The sequence below is a fragment of the Furipterus horrens genome, unplaced genomic scaffold (genome assembly GCF_987537825.1).
Source record: "Furipterus horrens unplaced genomic scaffold, mFurHor1.1.pri manual_scaffold_10, whole genome shotgun sequence".
In the NCBI taxonomy this organism is placed as follows: Eukaryota; Metazoa; Chordata; class Mammalia; order Chiroptera; family Furipteridae; genus Furipterus; species Furipterus horrens.
Window position 1 is genome coordinate 17,906,262 of NW_028327180.1, and position 18,738 is coordinate 17,924,999.

The 18,738-nt window shown below is 37.6% G+C and overlaps 1 protein-coding gene across 7 annotated transcripts in view; it reads right to left on the bottom strand.

Annotated features, from left to right (window-relative positions):
• Positions 1 to 18,738, bottom strand: part of SH3D19 (SH3 domain containing 19) — a 131,074-nt gene that overhangs the window by 46,900 nt on the left and 65,436 nt on the right. For 4 of the 7 annotated variants that reach the window (XM_090288232.1, XM_090288230.1, XM_090288233.1 and 1 more), the window contains exon 3: positions 2,008 to 2,048. In XM_090288232.1, the coding sequence (XP_090144358.1) occupies positions 2,008 to 2,048 (41 nt within the window). Of the gene's footprint in view, positions 1 to 2,007; positions 2,055 to 18,738 lie in introns of those variants that run through there. The other 3 variants (XM_090288236.1, XM_090288235.1, XM_090288234.1) reach the window with 1 other exon arrangement.

Genomic DNA, 18,738 nt, shown 5'->3' on the forward strand with positions numbered 1-18,738 from the left:
ATGAAAGAATTTAAAATAAAAGACAACCAGTTAAGGAACATTGCCTTAAAATGTGATAAGTCTTTCTCCTTGTCAGGGTTAGATGACTAAACCTGGGAGAGTAAAGCAAACATTTCAGTGGGCTGGGTAAGACAAACGTTGTTTACACCTTTTCTTAATAGTAACAGAACAGGCAAAAGGGAGAGAGCAGGGATGCCACAATGGTTCTCACTCTGTCGTTACACAGCATCTCGTGAGGATCTGTTTGGCCATTTGGCCTAAACATCAGCAACAAACACAACCAAAAATATATTTTTAGTGTATACAAAGTAACACATAAGAATGAATAGACAACTGGGTTAGTTTTAAAAAACAAAGTTCCTCAAAGCAAGAGTTTTCCCATTGTTTCACCTCCTCCTTGTCTGCTTCTCCCGTCTCCCTCTCCACCCATTCCTTCCCTGCTGCCTAGAGAGACCTCCAAGCGCCACAGACAGTGACCTATTCTCAGCTTTGCCTGACCCTGCTCCAGCACTAAGAACTATTTGTGGTTCACTCATTGTTTTCCAAAACCTCACTTCCCTTGACCTCTAACAGAGCGGTCTCCTACTCTTTCTATTACGCCAATCATTCTTTCTCAGCCTTTCCTGCCCACTCCTCCTTAGCTGCCTTCTCCTGAGGCCTTGGATGGCACAGGGGCCTCAGGGTAAGCAAGGTCCATCCTGAAGGATCAATGGGAAGTCAGGTACAGATTACAATCCCCAACAAAGAAGTCCTGAAACCCAAGAGAAAGGAAAAGTAAGAAGCCAGAGAACACAGGCAGGAGCCAGCAGACAGGACTCAGTGGAAGGAGGCCTCTCCTCGGCAGGCTGGGTTTTGGGGTGCCCTACAGTACCTCAGAGGCATAGCTTGGTCCCCGACACCACTGTTTCCCAAGAGCCTGTCCTTTCTCATCTTCTTTATCCTCCACACTTTCTCCCAGGGTTTTGTCTATAATATTGATTAACCCCAAACTGTATTTCCAGGAAGAAATTCTTGCCTAAATCCCAGAGCTTAATTTCCTATTTCCCTCTCCCCACTTCACCCAAGGGATCTAAGGCATGTAAAGTTGTCATGAATTTTTTTATTTTCATATCTGAACTCTCTCCATAAACTGGCATTCCCACATTTTTACAATTCACCACTACCAACAACAAAAATGAAATGTGGGGAAACATGGAGAACTGTGGAATATTTTTCTATATTGCCACCTTACAAATTGTCCACTGCAATAAGTTCAAATGCATGCTCCTCCATACCTGTGGATATCTTAAATTTACGCTATTAAAAATTATGTTTCTAAAAATAGTATACATCCCCCTCAGGGTGGTGATCTCAGCTCAAATAATGTGAGAGAACATCTAAAAGCCTTGCCTTATCTTTTTTCATAACAAGTAATTCATGTTCTATTTGGAAAAGGGATCTTTGAAAGACCCTTTTATTAAAAAGGGTGTTAAAATCCTACACACCAAGAGCACGTTTTAGAGCTTTAACGAAGAGGTAAAGTTACTACGAATTTACTCTTCTGGAGGGAATTCTATCAGGGCACTTCTGTCTTGTACGTGGAATAGCGCATCGAACTCCACAGGCATTTTCACAGTTAAATAAAAATACTGTGGAAGCAAATGAATCGAAAAGGACAGGGCTTGTTTGATATTTTTCAAACCCATCAGATGTCTCTACCTATAAAAATGGTTACATAAAATTTATATTAGAGCACAGAAAATGACTAGATAATCCAGATTTATTTTAACAGCTTAGTTCTCTAAGAGAAAAATATTGTTCTGAGGAACTGGCTTATCAATAAATGAAAGTTGAAAAGGAAGTTGAAAAGCTAGCAGCATGTCAGAAATGGCTTATTGCTCCTTAGAAGCTCCCCTTGTTGGACTCTTTGTAAGATTCACCAAATACAATCACTTACGTACTAGAAATCTAAACCACCATTTAAAATTATTACAGAGGAAAATGTAGAACAGGAAAAAACAAACTTACATCTCTTGATTACCGCTCTAATGGATGACAAGGGTCCTTGGCTAGAAAAAGAAAGGAAGAAAACTTATTACACATTCATTAATCCTTTTGAAGAAGAATCATTCATCACACCAGGTCATTTCTGGGACTATATGGCGCCAAGCAGCAAGTTTGATACATTAATTACTGGTCTACCCTCTTTACAAAACACAAATTAAAAAACACTTAACAACTGTCTTTGATATTTAAGATGTTTTATGGGAGGTGAGGAGGCTGGTGAAGTATATCTGCAGTATAAATAAAATTTTGCCTTGAAGTTGCCTTTATAACTACCTACATACTGTGTCTTCCAGCGACTTTCTTGAAGTCGGGTAGCAATTACAAGGGGCTCAAGGTTTTTGAACCCGGCCCCCTTCTTTGTGTTTGACTTTGGAATTTCTATCTTCTCGGGTCAAAACAGATCATTCTTATAATCAATTTGGCCTGAGGACCAACAGCATTGCCCCCTAATATTAGAATTAAAACATCACCACCTAAAAACAAAAGTCTTTTGCTTTGATTTTTATTTAATAGCTGGTTGATCTTGACTGCCTCTCTTGGGCAAGTCACAAAACTCTTCTGAGCCTCTGTTTAGTCATTGGTCAAAACCATCTAGAATGGCAAAGGTTTATGCTATTAGTTTTTCAGGGTTTTTTTTTTTTTTTGCTGTTTGTTTATTTGTTTGCTTTTTGTCTTTATGCATACCAGCTCAACTAACTGGTTTTGTTTGGTTGTGGAGTTTTGTTTTTTTGTGCTTTTTAAAAAAATTTATTTAGAAAAAAATATACAACCATGAAAGTTTAATGATGATTTAGAAAAATTCTTGTTTACAAAATTCTTTAGTTTTTTTCAAAATGGTGTTTTAAAATTTATACCTATTTTTTTTTAATTTGTGCTCTTTGTAAAACTTGTGCTTGTGATAATCTGCATAAATCCTCTTGCTGTTTCTTAGGTACAACAGGAAGATATGACAACATACCAGTCCATTTTATGGGAGAGATACTTTAAAAATATACTATTCTGTCACATAAGAAGAAAAACGAGCACTAGGAGATCTTCAATACCATGAAGCTAGGGCCATAACATAAAACTGTGTTATCAGCAATACTGACTTTTTTAAACGTCATGAAGGCTTTCTGTAAACAACTACTTGAAAGTAAATAGTACAAGTAATATAAAAGAGGTAATAGCACTAAGACACAAACAGGCTGACTGAAGGTTTTAGGAGAAACTTCTTGGTGAATCTGCATGACTCAGGCACAGTAAGGAAAAGAATCAAAAGCAGCATTTCAAAGTAAGGACAAAAAAAGCCAAAGTTCGATGTGTGCCCAAGGCAAGATATAAGGGATGTTATTCAATGACTACATCTTAATCTCCTTGCTCATTAACACGTATTTGGTGGGATGTTAGTATTACTTAAAAACACCCTTCGTTACATTTGTGAAGGAGAAGTTACACAGACTGAGGTGGAACATGAGGGTATGTATTTAAGTCAAACTGCCCCCGCCCCAATGTTGAAATCCTGACCTGCAGTACCTCAGGATGCACACTTCTTTGGAAATAACGTCATTACAGATGCAATTAGTTAAGATGAAGTTATACTCTAGTAGGGTGGGCCCCTAACCTAACATGATGTCCTTTATTAGGCCATGTGAAGAGAGAGACACACAGGGAAAGTGCCGTGTGACAAAAAGGCACAGTCTGGAGCGACGCCGCATCATGCCAAGGAAGGCCAAGGAGTGCTGGCAAACCACCAGAAGCTAGGGAGAGAGAAGGAAGGAGTCAACTACAGATTTCAGAGGGAGCATGGCCCTGCCAACACCTTGATTTTGGACTTCCAGCCTCCAGAACTTGCAAGCACCCAGTTTCTGGTGCTTTATATGGCAGCCCTAAGAAATTAATACAGGGGGAGAGAGGACTTCTGGGGTGCTGAGTAGGTGTGATAGTCCATCGAGCTGTACACTTCGTGCAGTTTTCTGTATGTTATAATTCAACAAAAAGTTGGGGGTTAGAGAAATTTTGGCACAAAATAGAATTTTGACTGAGGTCAGCTGAGGTTCTACAGTTTCAAGATTTGCAGTACCATGTTTAGACTAGATCTATAAGCCAACCAACCAACCAATATTTTATGTCTAAAACTGCATTGTCCAAACTCTAAAAGTTGAAAGTTTTCTTTTAGAGGTTAACATGTTTCCTGGGAGGAAAAATAAAAAAGAAGGCCCGTGGTCAACACATTACTATGGGAAGCAGTTTGGGGAGATGCTGGCTATACAGTGCACACGACTTTTGCAGCTCAGACGCAGCTATGGATGCAAACACCGAGGTCCGAAGACGTTCTGTAGAGCAAGGACTAGAGGTGAAGTTTCCACTCTACAGTCTGAACAGAAAACCTGATGGGAGTCCTCCCTCAGCCTCAGCTCAGGCTCCTGTCTCAGCAGGGAGCCTCCAGCAAGGGTGGCCACCCCAGAGGCAGACATGGCCCCACGACCATGTCTATGGCTAGAGCAGGTGAAAACATGAATCTTTCTACGTCAGAATATAGAAAATCAGTCATTCTATGAAAAGAACCTTTATAAGTCAAGCATTTATCAATCAAGGATTACCTGTAGTTTCAAAAAACGATATTTATTTTAAAACTACACTGAACAAAAGCCCTTGACTTGCTGCATCTCAGGAAAAAAAATCATTACATGTATTTTTATAAACAAAGCCTTGGACTACCTATTTCGAAATTTGTAAAAGGGGTTTTACTGGCAGGTACACCTGTGAGCATGACAAATATGGAGGGAAAGCAAACTGGATTCATGCTCTACCTCCTGGGGCATTGTAACTGTAGTGGCAAGAGCAAAGAATATGAAGCTAGCCAGAGACTTAATTATTTGTGTAAGCTAAGCCAATTTACATACTTGCTGGAATTGTTCCCTTACCTGTAATATGAAGATACTAATGGCTATCTTTTAGTTTGTTACTAAAACCAAATATAAAACTACATAAAATATGCAGCACAGTACTTGGCATAGATTAGAGTCTCAAAGATGTTAATTTACTACCGGATTTTCCAACACACAAATTTCTATAGTTCATAATTACCTGAGCCTGAAATTTTTGGAGATATTCTGCCAACACCAGTTGCCCTACAGTTATCATAACTCTACCTTACAAATTCAAATAGCTGACGATTCGCATTTCAGTTGCAATTATTATTCAGTACTCACAGCCATTCTGAGTTTCACAGTGCATACTTCTCATATACCTAATCTCCTATACTTAATCTCCTACAAAGCCTAAATGGCAGGAATAACAAAGCCAAGACAACAAAACAGACGAAGCTTTTGTGAGTACTGTATTATCCCCAATGAGGACACAGATCTCAGTTCTTTTAGGTCATCCTTCCCATGATGTTTTTCATAAAATGGGCATGGTGATCAGTAGTTCTGCAAAAATTCAAATTTCTTTAGCTCTGTTAAGCAAGTAATCCCACAAAAGTGTTCAAAGATCCTGGAAGAGGCTTTCAACTCTATTAATAATAACTACACGGTACATTTAAAATTAGAATATGTTGCCCTATCCTTCCCATTTCTCTAAGTTTTTTCTTTTTCTTTTGTTTTCAGACATGCATGTCTTGAATTCCTAATTAAGACTGCAAACGTCTCAAGAGACTGTCTTCTGCTCATTTTTATAGTGGAACTTAGTGAAACAACTGTGTCATGTGCTTACTGAACTAATGTGAACTTGATCTTACTCAGAGAGAGATAAATATGATTTAAATAGTACAGATTATTCTACCCACAATCTATTTAATAAGCAAATCCCAAGGAATTAATTTGCTGCTGGTTTTCTTCTAATGGTTTCAATTCCCAGTTATATCTTGCTGTATTCATATCTTGCCCAAAGTGTCTGGCTCTAAAGTTTTGAAAATAGGTATTTTTCAGACAAAATGTCATCTTGATGAACATCTGATGCTCGATGAAGAACAGTACTATCTTCTTGTAGTAGATGAAAAACTGGCCAGGTTCAACTTTATTCAGAGACGATGCCTCAGACTCCAACATGGCACCTAACTTGGCAACAAATACTGTGCTTTGCGTCAATTAATGGAACTTCCAGGGTAATTCTGTCTGTTACAGTTTTTCACCATACACCATCTTTAGAATCTGTCTTTCTGTAAGTTAAGCCTCTGGTAATTTCCGATTAAATAATCAGCACAAACTCTTTACTGGTCTGTTGCTAAATCTCACACTATGTATAATACAACACAATAACTAACACAGTGATCTTAATCAGCTAGAACTCGTACCAGTGGGTTCTGTAATATGTCGTAGAGCAGGTAAAGTTTATTTTGAGAAGTGGCTTAGGACAGGTCAAGTGAGCACCTAAAAAGGTGGCACTTACTCCAACATGTGAGAACAGAATCTATTCAAAGGTGAACACAAAAAGGTTGAAAACTATGGGTGTGATGTGTAACGGTGTTCAATGAGCACCTATTGAATGAATCCAGGAATTAATAGCCAGAATAAATCTTTTCTGGGATTGTATCTTAACAAAATAGTCACCGTACACCAATCTATAGAAAGTTTACAAAGAAAACCTATAAAGACAAAAAGGTCTAAAATCCAAGCCTCTCTTTTCTGAATACAAAGCAATACAGAACGCAATTTTATGATAATGAAGTTATTTGTTGGTAAAAAGCATCACAGAATAGCAAAGGAAAAGAATGGCTGGAAAAAAAGTGAGGAAATAATAAAATGTTAGACAATATATGGCAATTTCAGTTTCAAGCATCCATAACATCCAGAGACTTAATTTTTCAAATTTCGTCTTATCAGCTGATGACTACTTATATTTTTTACTAAAAGGCAAGCATGCATTTATCTGGTAAGAGTAAATTTTAATTTTCAACCAAGAAATTGAATGTTTATGCTATTCCAGGCATTATGCTTGATACCAAAGAAACAAAATCAACTAGAACATGGTCCCTGCCCTAAAGGGCTTGTAGTCTAGTGAGAAGCTAAAGACAAGAAAAGAGTTTATTTATTTCTAGGAAGAGGGGAAGGGAGGGAGAAAGGGAGAGAAACATCAATGTGTGGTTGCCTCTCATGTGCCCCCAGTGGGGGACCTGACATGCAACCTAGTCATGTGCCCTGACTGAAAATTTAACCAGCAACCCTTTGGTTTGCAGGCCAGTACTACTCAATCCACTGAGCCACACCAGCCAGGGCCTGTATATTTCTTAAAATGAGGACTTTCATATATTTTTTTACTCTGTATTCAAGGTATTTTGGTGTACTATTTCCTCTCCTAGACTATAAACTTATTTTTAGGCAATATATATACTGGAATGGTGTTGCATGTAAAACAAATTTTAAAACAGTCATGGCAAATTTTAAAAATTTAAGCCAATTTTTAAAGTCCTCTTAGCATATTCAGATTCTGTATAATAAAATATTTTAGATCATACATAAAGAAAAAGTCTCCTAAAACAACCAACTCATCCTTTACACCCTATTTAACAATAACTTTTAAAGGATGTAAAGAGAAATTCTTTAAAAAATTTAAAAAAAAATAGACCACGCATAGCCTTCCCTAAAACCTGTCATCCTGGTTCCAAAAACTATACGCAGCAGAGCTTCTACCAAAAAAAGTTGACACATCTCTTTGGACACTTTCTGGTTCAGGGAAAACTCCTGCAACAGACATGAGGCATTAGCACCAAAGCTTGGTGGAAATTCAGAGTCACTTGGTCATACTATAGAAGGAAAAACTAAAGACAAATATTGCCTTCATCACAGTCCATAGACAGGGTCCTAACGCCAATATAATAAGAAGCAAACACCAAGTAAAAGGTCTCGGCTCTGTCCAAAGATAAAAAATATATATATTCAGGGAGGAAAGAGGAAAAAATATTTTCTTATCGCATAGTTTATCATCTACCTAAAAAAAACCCTGCTTTATGGTATTAATTTGCTTTTTCCTAAACATGTATTAAGTACTCCAATATGTGGGTTCTCATCAGATCATATAATCTATTTTTCTTTCTCTTGGTCCTATTATGCAAAAGGATAGAGGCGGTGGAATGTAGAAAGTGGTAATGAAGTAATGAAACGAAACCACCTCTTACACTTGCTGCTGTAAACTCAGAGGCATGCCTGGTAACACTTTTTGATGTCAGAGTTATGGTAAACAGCTCTTAATTCTAACATTTCTGGCTACAGCTTTTAGTTATCTTTGTATTTTGTTACTGCATAAACAAACCTAATATTTAAAAATAACCTAAAATTCGCACTATTCTTTTATAGATAAGTAACTGGCATTTGAAATTCGGGTCATATTAAGGATACAGGAGAGGAGGGTAGGAAGAAGGAAAGGAGGAAACGAGGAACTAGACTTCGTACGCACCCTGACAGGTCTATTTAATGAAGGAACAAGTAGTACAGACCATTATTTTTGGTCTTTGTTTTGACATCATTCCTAACTGACCTTGAATCATTCAGTATTAAAACCTATAAGAGATAACCAACCACATAGCATAGGTGCCTGGTGCCTCCTGACGATGTGACAATCAAATCCAGAACCCAAATTCAAGTTTCAACACCAGTTGATATTTGGAGCTGTGCTAGCAACAAAATATATTATATATTTACACAAAGGGGTGTGTGCAACATATTTGAGAAGATACCTTAACCTGAGCATGCGGTAGTTTTCAAATGAGACAAAATTAATCTCAGTTAGCCAGTATAATAATCTCTTGTAAAAAATAAAATCTTACTATAATAAAAACATATGAAAAATAAGTAGGTTTAGTAGAAGGCAGCAGGAAAAGAAAAAAGGTGAGTAACATGATTTTGTGTTTCTCTATTCCTTACAGGGTTAAAATAAAACTGTGGTAAGGAATGACAGTTTGCTATTCATTGCAAAAATAAATACATATTTTAAGCATCTGTAACTGATTGAAAGTATTAAGTGACATTTCAAACAAGTTATAAATTCAGTCAGTTTGAAACTCACTTTAAAATCCAAAAAAAGTTTAATTTATAAAATGTTAGCTCCATATTTTATTTGAAATAGTGAGGCAGATATTTTGCTTTAAATAAACAGTCAAAGGTTTCAGGTTGGCTAAGACCTTCCTTTGGTCCTTTTAGAGCTTCCTAGAGCATTACATTTCTATCTTTTCACCAAATCTCACTGATGTCAAAGCTAGAATAAAATAGGCTCAATCTATGGTGAGGGAAACAACAATGAAGTAATAAACACATACTGAACAGCAAAATCTAACCAATGTAATTACATATAAGGTCTTTTATTTTATTAATAAAAACAAATCCAGTCTTAAAAATCCATTTAACCAAGTCCTTCAAAAACAAGCAGTTCTCCAAGCATTCCTGTGATAAAGCCAAAGGCTTTGATCAAGCATGTAGAATGGAACACAAAAACAGCTGCTTTCATTCTAACAACACATGGATTTATTTGTTCTTCTGTGTGAATCGGAAAACAAATTTCAACAGTGGGCAGGCATGAGAAATTTTACTCCAAGTGTTTAATAACTTCTTCAATTTCTCCATTCCATAAGGAGTATAAGCAGTGTGTCCACCAGATAACATCTATTATTTTGCAAGGTCATCGGAAAACTTTTCCATTAGATACCAAGAACATATCTGGTAGCTCAAGGACTTTAAAGTCATTTAAAATTATGACCACCAATGCTTACATGACACGACCCAGTCTGTGAAATTTCTAGATTGCGAGCTCAAAGGAAAGCAAGTTTCAGGATACATACTATGTATCTGAGGGTACCTTCACTTAAGTGTATGGGTGTCATAAAGCTGTAGACACTGAGTACAATTGCCCCCAAACAATTAATTTTATTTTTTCAGGGACTAAATTTGCCTTCTAAAAGCATGAAAAAGAAGCATGAAGGAAGAAAGCAGGAAGATGCAGGAGAGAATGTGGGAAAGAAGGGCAGAGACGGGGCCCAGGTGAACAATGAGCAGAGCACTCACTACATCGCAGACAACAGGGGCTAGGTTTCCAAACGCTCTCAAGGCGAGGGCTCTTCCTGAGGAACGATGAAGCCCGCACTGGCACCATACTTTCAAATAACTGGCCGCTACAGACTGATGCTGTCCCTGTTCCCATCCAGTCTCTCCTCTTCCCTCCATACTGAACAGAGGAGGCACTTATTTAACCATTTTCACCTAGTCTCCCATGGGACCAGCTCTACCTGCTGTGAAGTGGCCTGAAGTACAGACAGTCTGACAAGGCCGCAGCAGGGCATGACCACCTACCTGATGGCAGAACGAACTCCTATGAGGTAGATAAGCAGGTGCTCAAACTGAATATTCACTAGGATCCCAATCTTATTTTAAAAATCTTGCTTTAAAAATAAAAAATATATATATACATATATATACTAATATGTAAACATATATATTTTATATTTATACAAGAAAAGTGAGAACATATCTATTCAGTGTTGTGCTTGAGTCAGTTCATACTAGCTCAAGAGAGCCAACAATTAAATTTTCAGAAATTTTGCAGGCCAGTTATTAAATATAGCCATTATTTAAAATTTCATAAACTTACATAAATTATACTTATATTAAATAAGTCACATAAAAACGAAGGCAATAATTACTCAAAACTCATCATTTCCTTATCCTTTTACCACCTTTACTATTATCTATGCTTTTGAGATTATTTATATCTATCGTGTCTTTGGGGTAGAACACTCTATAATGATGGATTACTGTAACTCTCATCCCAGTTCAGCATCAGTGGTGTCATGCTGGTAGCTTTGAAATTGGCCATAGTAAATTAGGCCATAAACCAGAACCTAAGTTATCATTTTAGCGATTATCTAGACTTTAAAATGTGATGGAGAAAATGTTAATTATGCAGATTCAACTTAGAAGCATGTTGTGTTTGTAGCTGTTACATTATGAATAGCACAAGAAATTGAGGCAACATTCTTTCAATATCTGGAAACTATTATTCAAATAAGTAAAGAAGTTACTCAATATCACTGGCATAAAGAGTAGAAATTCTGACATGTCTTACTCATTAATATTAATAAAAATATCAACTGACATTCATATTAGAATTACACTAAGGGAGCTGGTTGTTAAACATTTATCAGCACATCACAGCACATGCCCAAAATGTTAACAATAGTTGGGTCTGAGAGGTACCAGTGTTCATTAGTATATATGTCCCACCAAACTCAAATCTAAACAGTTCTCAAGCTCTGGAAACTACAGCTCTCAGCTCTATCTTTAGTTTAAATTGTCAAGAGAAAGAACTTGATTATCACAGCATATAGGTCAGAACTCTACCAGCAATGGCCAAATGGGGGAAGGCTATGTGGAAACCCAGTTCCAGGAGTCTATCCTTCGGCTGGGAGACAGTTCTCAAGAGGAGCAGGCAAGGGATACTTCTGCATGAGGTCCGATTTAGTAGGACTACAAATAAACCAAACACTGAAATGTAGGCCTAGAAAATCCACAAGAGGATCAATGGCAGGCATTGTTTCCAGAGCTACTGCTAAAAGCGTTGAAACCCAAGACCACAAGGAAGTAATCCTAACAATGTTTATTGAGCTTTCTCCACAGCTATTTTACTTCTGAGTGGCCTGTCTTTTCCTCCTTTGAGTGAGAGAACAAAGAAGATAACCTCCTGTATTCAGATTGGGTGGAGATGAGGGTTTATTATGCTCAAAGGAATACAATTAACTTCCCTAAAGGGAGTTCATCTGCTATGTAGAATCAGCTATGAAAAATCAGCACTACTGAAAAGAGAGAACCAAATCTGTATCTTTTCTGTAAGTAGCCAATGCTAGTATCTGGTCACTACATCAGAATCCTATGGGACCACTCAGCCGAGAATGGTTGTGCAGTCCGACTCGGGAGTGACACGGTATCTGTCTCCTCCCGTGTTGAATCGACATCTTGCGATGACGCTGGAGTGTCCTCTCCAGTGAAGCTGAAGCTACAGAGCCTGGGCAGGGTGATATGGAGGGTCTGCTGTTGCCCATGCAGCAGACCCCCCCTCTCTTCGCAGCTGAAGGGTCCAAGGGAAAGACGGAGTCAATACAGCTTGGCTTCAGGTGCGCCGCAGGAGTTGCCGGTGTTGACTACAACGTCAAACCGCCTTAGGGACTCCGGCTCCGGATTTTCTGTCGGGGTTTACTCCCTTAGCCTTTCCCCTGAAGAGGTATGCCGCAAGGCAGCGGAGGTTTTTTGGAATCAGAGTTTTCCTTCTCTGATGTGCCCTGACTGGAAGATCGAACCAGCGACACTTAGCTCGCAGGCCGACGCTCAATCCACTGAGCCAAACCAGCCAGGTTTTAATACGGGAGATAATCCTCAATAATCCGAGCGGGCCTCATTCAATCAGTTGCAAGGCCTTAAGAGCAAAGCTGAGGCTTCTTTGATGAAGAAAAAATCCTGCCTGTGGATGGCAACTTCAGTCCATATATGTAAGTCCCAGCCTGTCCTTCTTGGTGACCTGCCCTACGGATTTTGACTTGCCTAGGCAGCCCCCACAATCCCATAAGCTAATTATCCACAATAAATCTCCTTAATATACTTTTCCTCCTGGTTCTGTTTCTCTGGTTGAACACTAACTGATACAGCAACTAAATAATCATCATAATAACCCTAAGAGGTATTATTATTAGCCCCACTTATAGATGAAAAAACTGAGGTACGGAAAGATTAAGAAACTGCCCAAAGCACGGACCTCCTAAGTGGGCAAGCTGGATTCTAATTCAGGCAACCTGAAGTTCAAACCTGAGCACTTTACCTTCTGTTCCACTGCCTTTCTGAATGATTTTACCCATGGGAGCAGAGCCTAAACTGCTGAAAGAGTACCTTTCAAAATCCATTTTGGATCGCCCTAAAAAGTTCTCCAACCTCGGGCGTGATCTGGGAGCTTTTTTCGTATTCCCTTTGGGTCACCCTAGAAGTGCCCCAAACCTGAGCACAGACAGTCCTGATTTCAAAGACATGCACAAGGAATCGGCATTGATGTCTAGGTCTCTACGCCAGGTGATCCAACTCCTAAATGCCCTGGACAAGGCCTCTGAAAGGCTCTGGGCAGGAGGATTTCCAGGGGCTGTGGATTGGTACAAGTATTGTTTGGGGGCCTGAACTAAAAATTACAGAGATGAGTCATGGTTAACAAATCTGAGCATTCTAATGTAAAAAAAGTATGAGTTAAGTTAAAGGAAACAAAGTCCTTATTGGTTATTTTCTTCTGGTTCATCCATAAACAACACAGTAAGGAAAGATCTTTAAATTAAGTTTTACTGGTGAGATGAAACCTTTCACTCAGGCAATTTAGTACATACAAAAAGTCTGAAAAAAATTTTTTGATATATTAACTTTGATCTATTAATTCCACTGCTAGGAATTTATCATAAGGAGGTAATCAGTGATGGTTCATTAGAATTCAGGTTTAAGAATCTTACTATAGTATTGTTTATAATAGGAAAAAATTGAAAATAACCTAAATGTCTGACAATATTAAAAATCATACCTTAGGAAAATGTTTACAAATTCTTGTTTTGTGAAAAAAGAAGGTAACATACAATATTATGTACAGTATGATCCCAATTACGTTTTAAAAAAATACAACAAATGTGCACAGAAGAAAGGCTGAGCCACCAATATACCAACAGTAGTTTTTATTCAGTAATTGAACCATGAGTGGTTTTAATTTCTTTTCTTTTTTAAAAATAAATATTCTATAATAAAAATGTATTACTTTGTAGTAAAAAATTTAATCATAACTTGTAAGACCACTGAAGTGGGAAAATGTTCACGATATTAAGTTACATGAAACAATTTTAAAATAGTATACTCATGAGTCTCTGTGTTACAATTATAGTATCATATGAAAAGACAAAAGCCAGGGAGAAAAACATCAAAATATAATAGTAATCAATTATCAGAAGGTGGCATTATAGATGATTTTTTCTTTTATATACTTACTCTTTCCAAATTTTCTACCATGAACATATTCTGCTTTATAATCAGAACAAGTGAATGCAATTTCGTTTAAAACAAAAAAGAGCAATGGTGTTAAAGATAGGAATTTACCATATAGATAAGTTTTGAAGAGTGTAGTTCGGTTTATTAGGACTTCTTCTACTTGGAGCTCCTCTGTAGAATCTGTAACCAAATGAGAAACTACCAGGGCAATAGATGGTGCTGAACTTTAGGCCCTACTTGTCATTCCATGATAGCATCCCCGGACTGTCTGGACAACGCAGTGTGCCAGGAACAATGTTATCTTCAGGAAACAGGTGTACCATTGAGGAGAGGTTTGTACAGGGTGAGGCAAAAGTAGGTTTGCAGTTGTTCATATGGAAAATAATACAATAACTGATAAATAATAAAACAAGAATAAACTGTTTCACGTACTCACAACTGTAAACCTCCTTTTGCCCCACCCCGTATTCTAGACATAATATTACTCTAAAGCAAGCATACAAGTGATACTCTCCCTCTATTCTTCCATTGTCTTAATTACCAAAGCGTCCTAATCCTCAATCCTCCTTTCCAAAAGGAGACAGTCACACGCAAGTCCTTCTCCGGCACGCCTGCCTTCGTTTTGCTGCATTTAAGTGTTGTCCAGGGTGGGGGCAGGCTCATCTCTTCGAAGCTGCCCTACCGCTGGAACAAGACTGGAAGTGACAAAAGCTTGTCACTAGGACAGAACTGAGTGCTCTCATCTAGCGCAGCAATTTTCAACTTTTTTCATCTCATGGCACACATAACCTAGTAACTAAAACTCTGCAACGCACCAAAAACCATTTTTTGCTGAGCTGAAAATAATAATAATAATAATTTTGACTCATTCACACCTGGCGGTTATTGTCCTTTTTATTTTTTATTTTGGCAACCTAAGGGATTGTTGTCATTTTTTTATTTGACCATCTAAGAGAAAAGAGGTCAGGGTCCCTGACTAAATAGTTATTGCATGTTTTAAAAATTCTTGCAGCGCACTGGTTGAAAATTGCTGATCTACAGGAGCACCTAATTTAAAAGGAAGGCCCAACCCTGAAATTGTATTTTTGGGACCAGGCCTATTTTCTGATTTTGAGACAGGTTTTATGTATAAGAACAAGACTAAATTTTTTTTATCCTCACCCTAGGAAAGACAGACAGAGAGACAGAGACAGAGAGAGAGACAGAAATGCCAACGTAAGAATCATCAATCTGTTGCCTCCTGTACGCACCCCAGCAGGGGATCCAACCCGGCCAGGGAAGGACAAGACTAAATTTTGATCAACAGCAGTTAGGAAGTGACCAGGTTACTGAATGACTGTTCAGCCATTCTGTCCATACTAAGATTCTTCCAGGAATTAGTACATTTCTGTGGTTCATAGTCCTTATCAATACATTTGAAAAATGAAATATATGCTATGCTAGTAAGAGAAAATTTTAAAAATTTAAAGTCCAGCTATACAGGATATTTATTAGCTAGGATAAAGCCATAATCTAGAGACAGACTGAGATCCACAAAGATGTATACAAAGTTTACTCAACTAAAGGCTATTTAATATAGGTTTTGTAGAACTGTGTAAATAACTGCTTCTAAATTATACTGAAGAAAAGCAAAAAAACTAATAAAAAATATAATTAACCCAAGGGAAAGAGAGGAAAGAATTAGGACGACAAAATTTCAGGGCCAGGAGTATCATGCGCTCCCTAAACTGCTGAGAAATAGTTGGCTACACATGCCCATCTTGACAAAAAGTAATAAAACAGGAGCAGCTGCTGTTCCCAAGTTAACTCCTGCTGATAGTTTAATTTGAAACAACTTCAGAGAAGCCTCCACACTAAGCACTAAGTGCTACACCAAGCTGGCAGTGGTAGGCCAGCTGACAAAACTTTTCAATTACCCCACCGATACACCATATAAATGCTTCATTTTCATTCCCTTCACACTAGGGGAAAATGCTAAAGTGACATTTCTTAAAATTATAATAAAACAACATAATATATATAGTCTCTGTAGAATGACACAAAATGTTAATAATGCTTTCACATCTCCCACTGCAAAAGGTCCTTTTTTTCCCCACAAAACCTGCGTACACTTTAATTTTTCACCTTGTTTACAGCATTACAGATGCTACAGCAAAAGTAATGTTTCTCTTACAGCTTAGACACATAATGCCAGAAAGTAATTACACACAAGCTATAGTTTACAGAGGTACAGGAATCAAAACATATGGGGAGGGACATGCTACAAAATTACAGTAGTTGCACTAAGCCCAGCAGAGCATGACATTTTCATAAATATATTTAGAAAGAAGAAAAGCAAGTGAAATCTTTTGCTTTTAGCTAATCTATTTAAACCATAATGTGATGATAATGAAGTGTCGAAATAAAATCCTCAACATCTTTATAAACAGGGTACCAATTCTGGATGCCAAGACCCCTTCAAATTTTAATGATAAAGTGAGCATTAGCATCACTGCCTATTAATTCTTAGTGTACTGAATTAAGTGCTGCAGATACTTTCTGCATGTTGAGTTTGAGTATCTCCCTGTGTGGGGTGACATTTCAGGCCATATTTTGGGAGTGTGTGTGTGAGAGAAATGGGCCATCCTAAGCCTGGGGTGGCACCAAACCACCATGAAGCTATCTCAGATATGGAAATAGAAATGTAGGGCATATAAAATTTTAAAGCTTAAAATAGCTGTGAATGAGAATAGGTATTCAATAGAAACTTGAGGAAAAAAATCAATTCTGGAAGAAGAAATAGAGGTTTTGTTCTACATGTATACAGATATAAACATAAAGATGTTTACTGCAGCATCATTTCTGTTATGAGCTAGAAACAACCCAAATGTTATCAATAAAGGATTGGTTAAATAAATAATAACATAAAATTTATGTAGCAATTTAAAAAGTAGTGAAGTGGACAGTGACATGGTAAACTTTCTTAAATATAAGTGAAAAGGGCAAATTGGTATAAATATACATGAATATACACATAAATATATATATACCTATACACTACACACACATATATCTACCCATTTATTCTAAATATTACTTTAATATATACAATATTTATATATGCATAGAAAGCAGACTAGGATAGGCATTGAACAACCAGATTCTTTAAAAAAAATTTTTTTTGTATTGTTTTTCTATTACAGTTGTCCCATTTTTCCTCCTTTGCTCTCTCCTGCTCCACGCACCTCCCCCCTTTCCCACAGTCCATCCCCATTTAGTCATCTGTGTCCATGGGTCATTCACACTAGTTCCTGACTAGACCCTTCCCCTCCTTCCCCCCTTTTTCTCCCGCCCCCTTCCCGTCACTGTTGGTCTGTTCCTTGTACACATGCCCCTGGTTCTATTTTGCTCATCTGTTTGCTTTGTTCATTAGTGTCCTGTGTTAGGTGAGATCATAAGGTATTTGTCTTTCACCACCTGGCTTATTTCACTAAGCATAATGCTCTCAAGTTCCATCTATGCTGTAGCAAAAAGGTAGGAGTTCCTTCTATCTTTCTGCTGCATAGTATTCCATTGTGTAGATGTACCAGTTTTCTGATCCACTCTTCCACTGATGGGCACTTAGGCTGCTTCCAGCACTTGGCTATTGTGAATAGTGCTGCTATGACAGATTCTTAATAATAGCTGCCTATGGAATAAAGGCAGATAACACATAATTCTGTACTACTAAAAAATGTTTTCATGTGTTACTCGTATACCTCTTAAGTGACAAAATGGGATAAACATCCACAGAGCAATAAACGGTGCTTCAAGTAAAGAGAACTACAGGAGTAGGATGAGTAGCGGTGAAATGGGAAAGTATTTAATCATGTCTTTTTCTAAACAGTGTTGAAGATGTCCTCCTTTTTATTTTCCTCTTTCAGAAATAATCAAAGAAAATTTCCCTCAGTTTTATGCCTATGTCCTATTAAAACATCTTTATTGGTGCCAAAGGATTCAAGGTGTTCTTGAAGGCCTTTTTAATTCATTATGAAAATTTTCACAATTTTAAGAAAAGTATAGATAATTTTACAAAGCCCATTACTTAAGAAATAAAGCAGTACAGATATACCTGAAGCTCCCTGTGGACCCTTCTCTGACCCATTCCTTTGATAATCAATATCCTAAATTTAGTATTTATCACATCATGCATCTTTTATATACTTTTATTAAAGGTACTATATATAAAAACATACATAGTATATATGTAACCATAAAAATATGTAATAAGCAACATATTGTTTGTTTAACCTATCATAGCAAGGGTGCAATTTGGGGGGTAGGGGGGTATCTGGAGTTTGCAAGCTTTTCTATAAAGGGTCAGAGAGTAAAGATGTTCAGCTTTAAGGGCCATATGGCTCCTGTTGTAGACAGTAAACTCTGCTGCCATTATGTGAAAGCAGACAGATGCAAACAAGTGGGCATGGCTGAGCTCCTACAAAACTTTACACAAACAGGTGGCAGGCCAGACCTGGCCCATTGGCTGACCTCTGCTTAATATAAATGATATATTGTACCTCTCCTTCTGAAATTGCTTTTTATCATCCACAATTATATTTCTGAGATTTATCTATGTTGTCATGTCTATCTGTAGTTCCCTTAATCCAAACAGTATAATTCTCAACATTCTAATACATGGTTCCTCTGGCACATGTGAAAGAATTTCTCTAGGGTATATAAACACCTCCTGGGTTGTACAGTATGGGCA